Consider the following 10660-nt stretch of genomic DNA (forward strand, 5'->3'; position numbering starts at 1 on the left):
CCTTAATGAAGCTTTAACAAACTTGCATCTCCCATTTAGTTCAAAACCTTTGCTGAGTTTCTGTGAGAGAGAGGCAGCATAAAGGGAAGAGAGAGATTATATTCTCCAACACCATCAGTGTCCTGTGAACATGGCTTGGAAATGGAGCTTGTGGGGAAACCACAAACATTGCCTTCCCTTTTTCACAGCAACAAGCTGCCTCACAAAACACTGGGCACAAGCTCAGCACAGTGTCACACAAACTGAAGCCAGTGAAAGAAACAGCACTTGGGTGGCCTTGGAAGCCATCACAGACAGATGGGTTGAACAGAAGCAAACAGCAAAGGGAGGCCTTTGCTGGAACACAAACACATTTTGCCAGAAATACAAACACCTTCCAGCTGCTTCTGTAATGACCAGCAACCAAAGTCCCATTCCAGCTTGGTTTAAATGGAAAAGGGTTGACTGACAAGCTGTAATCTCTTTTTGAGACAAGAACTCCCAGCTGTCATTTCCAGCACCACTGTTTCCCCCCATCCTGCCTGATGCACCACAGGTCAGTGAGGTGTGAGCACAGGGCCATGGCATCCCCTTTCCCAGCCTGGCACACAGACCTGCCCAGAGCTGTCCCCAGACCCGCAGTGCCTGGCAGCTGTCATAAGGGGACGTGGGAGGGAACAAGGGATGGGGCTAAGAACACAGGCTTGACCCCCAGCAACGGGGTCTCTGCTCTGCCCTAGGACTTGGTATCCTTACTGCCCGACTGAGAGACACACTGGTTAGTTTGCAGTGTATAATTCATGGAGTTTGGACATTTACAAACAATTAAGAGACCTGCTCTCTCTAGAGATAAGCAGATGTGCTGTGAGGTTATTACAGTGCAACAGAAGAGTGGACCAGGCTCTGTCATTTAAAAATACTGTATTTTATTTATATTTATTTACTTAAGAAAACCTAAGGGTAAATAAGCTGAGAGTGTCACCAGTGATGAACCCACACAAAGACTATGAGACATGAGATCTTCACAACCATATTACACAAAAAACCCCATGAAGAAGTGAGACATTGTTTGGGTGCTTTTAGCTAAGCATCATGAAAATCCCTACAGCAATAGCTTCCATAGAAACAGCTTTCTTCCTAGTGGAAGCAGGATGCAGCTAGCATCCAGATTAGTAGCACTCCCTTGCCAAAGTGCCCCCCGTGTAAGGAAGCTGGGACATTGATTGTACCGACACATCACTGCTATCACACTTGCTCTCACAATGCCTCCAAGCACGTCTCTGCTCACTCCCTCCACCTGATGTGCCTTCCCACAGGCAGTGGTGGCCAGCCTGAGGACAGCCCTGCCATGTGCCATGTGCCCTGTGAGGCAGGAGATCTGGGGGTCGCTCCTTGGAGCCGAGGGCATGGCGCCGGCCTGGCTCAGCTGGCTGAGCTAAACTCCATGGGAGCTATTTTGGTGGGCTCTCCAGTACTGCACAATACAAGAAGCATGGCCTAAAGTAACATCCACCTACAACACACTAGTAGATCATTTCAGATTCAGTACTATGTACAATTTACTCTTACTTAGTATACTAAGGAGCTGTGGTATTTCTTCCGAGACGTGTTATTTGACTGATGATTATTGAATCTTTCTGTCCACTGGGCTGCAGAGGAATGCTGCACTCTGGCTGTACCACTGGGTTAAGAAACTTCAACAACCTGCCTCAGTTCTTCAAACAGGGGTGTGAGCTCCTTCTCCAAACTTACAATCAGCCCTGGAAAGAGAGAAGAGACAGAATGTTCCATCAAACAACATCACTGAGTCCAAAGCCCACAGCTCCCTCCCCCTCCCAAGTCACAGGCAGTGTTTTTCAAAGTTTCATGTGAGCTCCTCACTTTCCTGTGCACAGTGGGCAGTACCCCCAGGCAGGGTGTCTGCAGTCCCTGGCACTAAAAGAGGCACCCAGGGCAGCACAACTCTGCCCCACTACTGCCTTGTCACTTCCATAGCTACTGTGGCCCAAGAAGCTGTACCAGAAGTAAATCCCTTCTGCTCACATTCATTAGCCAATGTCCTCACCAGCAAGGCTAGGGCCTGGCTGAAGGACTTCCCCACCCACAGAACTGAAGACAAATCTGCACACATTCCTGCAGAATGTTAACATTCTGCAGGAAAGACCCAACAGCTGGCTTGCACAGCACAGTACTGCCCACACAGCATGGGCAAGGGTAATCACACGAGAAATATGCTTCTAGAAGAATAACAACTCCAGAAAGACACCTAAAATCTGTCAATTTTTACTCACACCTTTCACAATACACTGACAAAATTCACAGCAGTAACAAAGCTAACACAGCTTGCAGTGAATTCAGGGAATTTATTTTCAATTATTAAAATACTGCAACCTTTAAACCAGATGTGCAGACATACCTGTATTGGCATTGCTGCTAGCAATGAAACTCACTACCAAAGGTAAGCGATTGAACTGCACCACCTGCAAGGAGAGAGAAGTGCTCAGCCAGCAGCCAACACATTGTGCACACCAGGGCTCTGATGAATTCTTTCCACAAAAATTCTTTCTGCAACAAGCAGTCTCCTCAGTTTAAAGGACAAGCAGGAGCAAGAGCCACAGAGGTGACTTTTCAGTGTACCTGTTTCTCAAGAGTCATGGCTAAAAACACCAACAGAACTTCCACTACAGTACAGGGAGCTGCAGATGGAAAACCTGGCATTTCCCTCCATCTCCACTCTGTTCTACACAGTGCTGTCCACCAGAAGCCTGCCTCAGCTGCAGACCCTGCAGATTACACTGTGGACACCACACCCTCCATGGGAAACAGGAGGGCAGGCAGGTTTATTGTTTTACACTACTGTTCCCTGTACGGGAGTATCTGTTCCTCCATTACAGGGAAACGGCGCCACGGGCACAACAGTAAGCTAGCAGCATCAAGAGTCAAAGCAATGCACTAATTCACTCACCCAATTAATTTGCAAACAAACCTTGACACACTGCAGGCCAAACAGCTGGCCAGTTTACTGCAGCCATAATTAAAAGCTCTCAGGACCACCAGAACTTGTGAAGGAGCAGAAATGTAGTAGATGATGGACTTTTGGACACAAATAATCCATTTATTTGTGAAAAATGTGAGTGGCATTTTGAAGCCTTCTTACCTCAAAGTCATACTGGCAGCAGCATTAGCTATGAAGCAGGCTGCAGGTGCTTTAATTCATGTTAGGTGTCACTAGTTATAAACATTGTTTATAAAAAGAACATAAACCCTTCATAAAAGATTCAGAAGAACATATGAGCAACATCTGCAAATTCAGAACTACTACACTTTCCCATTGTCAACAAGTAAATCTCAAGTTATGAGAAAGGTAACGGAAGTTTTAAAAATACTGTGAAATTTAGGCTTAACTAAAGCTGTGTAAGAAATAAATCAAAATTTCTTCAATAGCAGCCTAGCGAAAATCTACCAGAGCTTAAATAACCTTCTTCCTCTTGCTCAATGTAATGCAAGAACAGCTCATGTCACTGAGGACAGGGCACACTGAGGTTACTCACCTGGTAGGTATTGTAATAACAGATGATACTTTTGTTTTTGGAGAGTCCTAACTTACTGCCCTGATCTGTGGCAAGGGCAAAGGTGGACAAAAAGCCAGGTCGCAGGGCGTGTTCTGGAGCATTATCATTGGCAACTGGAACAAAACAAGAAAATCCTTATCTTTACATGAGGTCTCTGACTGCACCCCAAACCCTCATCCAGCTCACTGCTCTGCCAGAAGCAGAGAAACATGCAAGACCTCTGAGGTGCTCCCACAGGAACACCAAACAGTTTTCACAAGCTGTACATCATCTAGTGCTCTCTCTATGATCCTTTTTAATCCTTTTCCTTTAGGATGCCTGTGCTGATGTTCCTTTGGTTCCATGTCCCATTGCACCCATTCCAGCCTTTGACTGGCACACAGTCACCTGACTGCAGACAGGTGATGATGTACAAGTTCTGCTGGGTGCTTCAATACTCTGGGGCACTGAACAAAATAAATCTGCAATACCTGAAACTTTGTATCCTTAAACTATTGCACTCACAAGCCAAAAACATCTGCAACAAGGACTGCAGAACATAAAAACTACAGTACCAAAAAAGCCAACAAAACACTGCCAAGCTCTGTCTACCACTTATTATCAATCAGCCTGTGAGGGACTGAGGGACTTGAAGATAGAAGGACCTTACAGCACTCCAATCCCTGTCACAGAGGAAAAAAAACTTCCATGGACTACAGTTACTGAGGGCACAAACAAAAGGATATATTTAAAGAGGTACATAATCAACTACTGAATTCTACTTAAAGTCCAATTTAACTCTACCACTTGGGATGTTCGGGTATTTGGCATAACCAGAAGACTTTTCTGTACTTCTCCGCCCCCTGCTGTTCCATCAGGGTTTCAGCTGCAGAGCATAGCAAGAAGCTGAAGTTACCTTTGATAACAGGCACACCATCTCTGTCTGAGACTACAATAGCATGAAGACCTTCAACACTGAAAAAAAAAAAAGGGAAGAAGAGACACCATTTTAAAAACACAGTAATTAGTAGGAAAGGGTTTTTTTGTGTGAACAAATGTGCAAGAAAGGGGAAAACTTTGAAAAAAACTGATGCCCTCATTAATTTAGTATTTGTTCTGTTTAGTACAGGTCTGGTGGCCCCAATAATAAGAAGGACATGGAGCTGCTGGAGCAAGTCCAGAGAAAGCCACGAAGCTGATAAGAGGGCTGGGGCACTTCCCCTACAAAGGCAGGCTGAGGAAGTTGTGGCTGCGGAGTCGGGAGAAGGGAAGGTTGGGTGGAGACCTCACAGCAACCTTCTGGTATCTGAAGGGGGTTTGCAGGGAAGCTGGAGAGGGACCCTCCATCGGGAACTGCAGTGACAGGACAAGGAGTAATGGATACAAACTGAAGACCGGGAAATTCAGCTTAGCTATCAGGAAGAAATTCTTTACTGTGCAGGTGGTGAGATACTGGAATAGTGCCCTATTGCCCAGGGCGGCTGTGGATACCGCACCCGGGAAGCATTCATGGCCAGGCTGGATGGGGCACCGAGCAAGCCGGTCTGGTGGGAAGTGTCCCTGTCGTGGCAGAGGGCTGGCACCGGATGGCCCTGCCCGCCCGCCCCGCACGGCCCCGCGTTACCTCGGCAGCTTCTTGTACAAGAACCGCTTCAGGTCCTGCGGGCAGAGACGGGCGGCGCGTTACTCACGGCCGCTCCCAGCACCCCGGAGCTCCCTCCCCGCCCGGCCCGACTCCGGCATCCCCCGGCCCCACCCCCGCCACAGCCACAGTCACAGCCACAGCCACCGCCCGCGTCCCGCCCGCCCCGCGGAGCCGCACTCACGTCGGCCATGGCTGGGCCCGCCCGCTGCTGCCGCCGCCGCCACCTCCGCGGGCCTGCGAGACAAGACGAGAGGCGGCCCCGTCACCGCGGCGCGGCCACCGCCTCCCAGGAGGGGAGCGGCCGGAGGGAGGGGAGGGCTCTCCGTCCCCGAGGCCCGGCCGGCCGCCACCCCCCGCCCCGCCGTCGTGGTACAGCCGCGCCGGGAAAGGCGCTCGGCTGGGCCGAGACCACCGCGCACCGGGAGGGGGGCGCAGGAAGCGCCCCTTGCTCGCCCCGCCGTACCTGTCGGCGCCCCCAGCGCGCCCCGCACGGCTCCGCCGCCGCCGCTTCCCCTCGGAGCCGCTGTCACATGAGCCGCGGCACCGCCCTCCCGGCCCGGAACCGCTTCCCCGCCGCCTCCGCCCTGCTGCGCCCCGGCAGCAAAACAAACCAAAACCAAAACAAAGCACAGCGTTTCGGTTAAAGGAGATCAGCAACCGGGAGCAAACGTGGTTTTATGCCGAGCAGTCACTGCCACGCTTCCGCTGTTGCCTATTTCCCCTGCTTTTGGATCTACTCCATCAAACTCATGGAGCTGCAGGCTAATTAAACAGCTAATGTAAAAAAATAAATAGATTAATTTAGTAGATGCCTACAGGGTAACAATGGTAACTACATATCTGTTTTTAAAGTCTTCTGTCAGAATGCAGGACCCCATGATCATGGTAGATCTCAAAAAACCTCCAAGCTTGCTCAGCACATATCAATGCTTTTTCTCTACAAAAAAAAAAAAAAAAAAAAAAACAAAAAAAAAAACCACCAAAAAAAACCAAAGAAAAAACTACTAAAGGCCAAGCACAGAATCACAGGACAAATTTGGTTGGAAAAGACGTCCCAGATCATCGAGTCTGAATTATGACTGAACACCACCACGTTACCCAGACCATGGCCCTGAGTGCCACATCCAGCCTTTCCTCAAACCCCTCCAGCAACAGTGATTCCATCACCCTACTGGGCAGCCCATTTCAGTAGTAGTCACCTTTTCTGAGAAGAATTTCTTGTTGACATCCAACCTGAATCTCTCCTGGCACAGCTTGAGATAATTTCCTCTCATGCTGTCACTGGCAGCATGCCAGAAGAGTCCGGCCCCCCACCTGGCTACCGCCTCCTGTCAGGGCACTGCAGAGCAGTCAGGTGCCCCCTGAGCTGCCTCTTCTCCAGGCTAAACAGCCCCAGCTCCCTCAGCCACTCCTCACAGGACCTGTGCTCCAGACCCTTCCCCAGCTCCATTGCCCTTCTCTGGACATGCTCCAGCACCTCAGTGTCCTTCTTGCGGTGAGGGGCCCAGAACTGGACACAGCTCTTGGGCTGTGGCCTCACCAGTGCCCAGTACAGGGGGACAGTCACTGCTCCTGCTGGCCACACCACTGCTGACACAGGCCAGGATGCCCTTGGCCTTCTTGGTCCCCTGGGCACACCCTGGCCCATGTTCAGCTGCTGTCACCAGCACCCCCCGGTCCTTTTCCACTGGGCAGCTCCCCAGGCACTCTGTCCCTGCCTGTGGCACTGCCTGGGGCTGCTGTGACCCAAGGGCAGGACTCAGCACTTGGCCTTGTTGAACTCATTCTGCTGGTCTCAGCCCATTGATCCAGCCAGTCCAGATCCCCTGCAGAGACTTCCTGCCCTCCAGCAGATCAACAATGCCACCCAACTTTGTGTCACCTGTGGATTTACTGGGGGTAGCCTCAATTCCCTCATCCAGATGGTCAGTAAAGATACTGAACAGGACTGGGCCCAATACTGAGCCCAGGGGACACCACCAGTGACTAGAGCATTGTGGATACCTGAAGATTTTGCTTAAAATTTTAAAAAGTGTAAATTAAAAAAAAAAATCACTTGCTAGTGTTTCTGAACTTCCAGCGAAGTTTCCAAAAAGCATGAAACAGAGATAAGCCACTTTTTGCAAGTAACAGAGGAAAAGGTCATTCAAAAGAACAAATTTATTTGAATACTGAGAATCCATACCTCCTTCTTAATCCAAGCCATGCACACACAGCAATTTGATAAGGACTTGGTCATATTAGAGAGATACTTAAAAGAGAACCCCATAAAATCATCATGTGAGCTTCTGGTAGTATTTTGAAAATGCTACCTGCAACAACCTTTGTCTTCTCATTTATTAAAATCTTCCCTACTATACACTAAAAATGTTTAAAAATGCAACTTTTTTTATTTGCAGCCATGATGCTCAGTGATCAATTTTATTTATTTCCCTGTCACATTTTGAATAAGACCTATGCAAAAGCATCTATGAGATGGCCCCTGTATTGCCATTAATGGCAATTTATTCTCCCATCCCAATGACAGTCATTCTGTACATGGAATAAACCAGTACTGAAGGGAGAAGTGTATTCTGCATGAAGGATAACATCATAACTAAACAGTGCATGTTAATATTACTTCTAAAAATGTGGAGAAGCCCAATACTCAAACCTAATTCCTGCCAGACTGAGCAGTATGGGAAGTATAGTTTATAATGGTGTCCTGCTTTCAGCTGGGATGGGGGAGTTACTTTTCTTCCTAGCAGCTGGTACAGTGCTGTGCTTTGGGTTCAGGATGGGAATAATGTTGGTTACACACTGATACTTGGGCTGCTGCTGAGCAGTGCTGACCCTAAATCCAGGATTTTCAGTCTCCCATGCTCTGGCAGTGAGCAGGTGCACAAGAGGCTGGGAGGGAGCACAGCCAGGCCAGCAAACCTGAATGTGCCAAGGGGATATTCCATCCATGGAGCATCTCATGGTCAGTGTATAAACTGGGGAGGTTGGTCAGGAGCTGCTGACTGCTCGTCAGGGACAGGCTGGGCACTGGTCAGAGTGTGGTGAGCAATTGTGTTGGGCATCACTTCTGTTTCTTGGGCTTTATTCCTCTCTCCCTTGCTGTCTCCCTTTTCATTGCTATTGATCACTGATCTCTGATTTTGTTTTGCTGATTAAACCTCTGCCATCTCAGCCCAGAGGTTTTACCTGAGTTTGGCTCTCCTCCTGTTGCTGTGGGGCGGGAGCAGCTGGCTGCATGGTGCTGGGGTCATGGCCAAACCACAACAAATGGCCTTGTTCTTTCCTGTATTTATTATATCATATCGAAGTTAGAGCTTCAGGAATTTATTTAACATTACCTGCTTTAAAAAAAACCAAAATGCTTTTACTATTGCACTTTCCTTCTATTTGACAAAAAGAGCTACAAGAAGTCAGCATAACAACTGCTTAAGGGTGAATGAAATTTATGAACACACAACCTTAAAAAATATTCTTGCCCTCCCATTTTAATCCTTTTACAGCATTTGTTACAAAATTATATTAAAAATATTTATTATTTAAAGTTGTCTCTGCTGTCTATTTAAATGCATCTGTTACATTTTTAGTGCTGTAATGTTCTACCATTTCTTGGAAGATGGTAAAAGAAAAAAAGACTGTTTAAAAAAAGGTTAAAAATTCCAATTTAGACTTGTTTTACCCAAACAGAGAACTTGTAGGGAAATGTTCATCAGATGTGAACACTGAACTGCTTGTGACTCAGGATGCTCCATTAATAGAACACATATTGATGTTATATTTCAGCAGATGCAAATCACCTCCTTTTTTCATTAGGCTATGTCAGAGCCATGCCAAGATTCTTCTCTTTTTGCAAGGCTTTTCTGCCTGCCCTTTTAAAGGATAAAACCAAGAACCCATATTCATGCTATCTTTAGATTAAATGAAAGGTAATGACTAAATAAAAACAGTACGGAGCGGGTAAATAAAATGTTGAGGGATTTTTAGTCAGGCTGTTCAAAACCAGTTTTGTTTTTCCCTTTTCTTTCCAATATCTGATTTTAATGGGAACTTTGCCTTCTGAAGAAAGGTCATCTGAAAAGATTTAAGTACTCCACCCTCTTCAATTTGCATTTTGCTCATGAGAAAATGATTTCTGAACTTTCCAGCAGATTCCCTTAACAAATCCAGGGAAGATATTGACATTTCTGAAGAAAAAACCACTTCAGACTTGAGGAAAAAAAGCAACAATCATGAGGAGAAAAACACCCACTTGAAATATTAAAAGAATGTTTGCAGGCTATATTTAGAGCAGCTTAATCTTTATGCCACAGGAAATCACAGCATCCTTTTGCACATTACTCCATATTTCAAAGTGTGCAACTATTTAATCTGTTAAATGCTAAGCAGCATACTTCCACCAATTTCCTTTTCAGAAAGTGCTAATTGCAATAGGTAGTCAAATGAAACGTTGCAGTCTAGGTCTCACCTTTAACCTTCTGGGATGTCTGTGCTGCCATAGGGCACAGCCAGCACATCATTCCAGTTTGCAGAGGAACTGACAGCAATGGAACCCAGCTCAGCATCCATCCCTTTCCCCACTTCTCACCTGCACCAGAAGTGGCTGCAGGGCAGACACAGCCCATAGGATTATTACAGGCAGCTTTGCTAAGACCATCTGTTCACTCTGACTTCACAGTTCCAATGTTTGATAAATGTGTTATATATCCTTTTTCCTGTTAACTAAAAGATCACTTGCAAACTCAGACTCATTTGTAAACAGGAAGGCCCAAATACTTGTTAAAGCCCTTGGAACAACTTTCTTCTTTTAAGAAGACACAGGAGTACCAGGATCTACTTTGATAGTTTGTTTTCATTAATATAATTACAATACATTCTGGACAGTTACAAAATCTGGGGAATCTGGTTTTCTCCATAGATTTGAATTGCATATTTCAAACAACTGAATGCCTTTCCATTGCATCTGAACCCTTTTACTGCAGTCTGAGCAAGGACATTCAGTACAGCAACCCCTTATTTTTTTTGTTGTTTCAGCAACTTTTAGTTCTGTTTTGTGCCCCAGGCTTTTATGTTCACCTTGAATGCTGGTTTAGCTGCTTAGCTAAAAGCCTGCAGCCAGTCTCATGATACACCAATTCAAGAGAAGACATTTCCACTGGGACAATTTGGAAAAGGGATATATTCAAAATGTTTTCTGGATCACTTGGAGTAATTTAGTTTGTTTGTAAAGTCATACCCTGCTGTAGATCAGAATGAATTGCAATGAAGTCAGACAAAGTATTTAAATTTTCAGTTTAGAAGAAATATTTGGCTCCACATGAACTGATAGCATTGTTCAAAGACAGCAGTTTTGTCAAACAAAATATATTGCCCATAATACAAGCTGTCTGGCATTCTCAAATTCAAGAAACATTCCCCTGCATAACACTGTTAAAATGTAAAAAACATCAGCTACTGAACCTAAAAACATTTTCAACATACTTTGATAAAC

The 10660-nt window shown here is 46.2% G+C and overlaps 1 protein-coding gene across 1 annotated transcript; it reads right to left on the reverse strand.

The window, feature by feature from the left end:
- Positions 1 to 883: 883 nt before the first annotated feature.
- On the reverse strand, positions 884 to 5748 carry LAMTOR3 (late endosomal/lysosomal adaptor, MAPK and MTOR activator 3). The gene is made up of 7 exons (XM_064710880.1): positions 5639 to 5748; positions 5357 to 5409; positions 5155 to 5189; positions 4447 to 4505; positions 3531 to 3664; positions 2396 to 2459; positions 884 to 1739 (listed from the first exon to the last, which is right to left on the reverse strand). The coding sequence occupies exons 2-7, from the start codon at positions 5363 to 5365 to the stop codon at positions 1666 to 1668; spliced, it is 375 nt and encodes a 124-aa protein (XP_064566950.1). The 5' UTR covers positions 5366 to 5409; positions 5639 to 5748; the 3' UTR covers positions 884 to 1665.
- Between the last annotated feature and the right edge of the window lie 4912 nt (positions 5749 to 10660).

The sequence above is a fragment of the Zonotrichia leucophrys genome, chromosome 4 (assembly GCF_028769735.1).
Source record: "Zonotrichia leucophrys gambelii isolate GWCS_2022_RI chromosome 4, RI_Zleu_2.0, whole genome shotgun sequence".
In the NCBI taxonomy this organism is placed as follows: Eukaryota; Metazoa; Chordata; class Aves; order Passeriformes; family Passerellidae; genus Zonotrichia; species Zonotrichia leucophrys.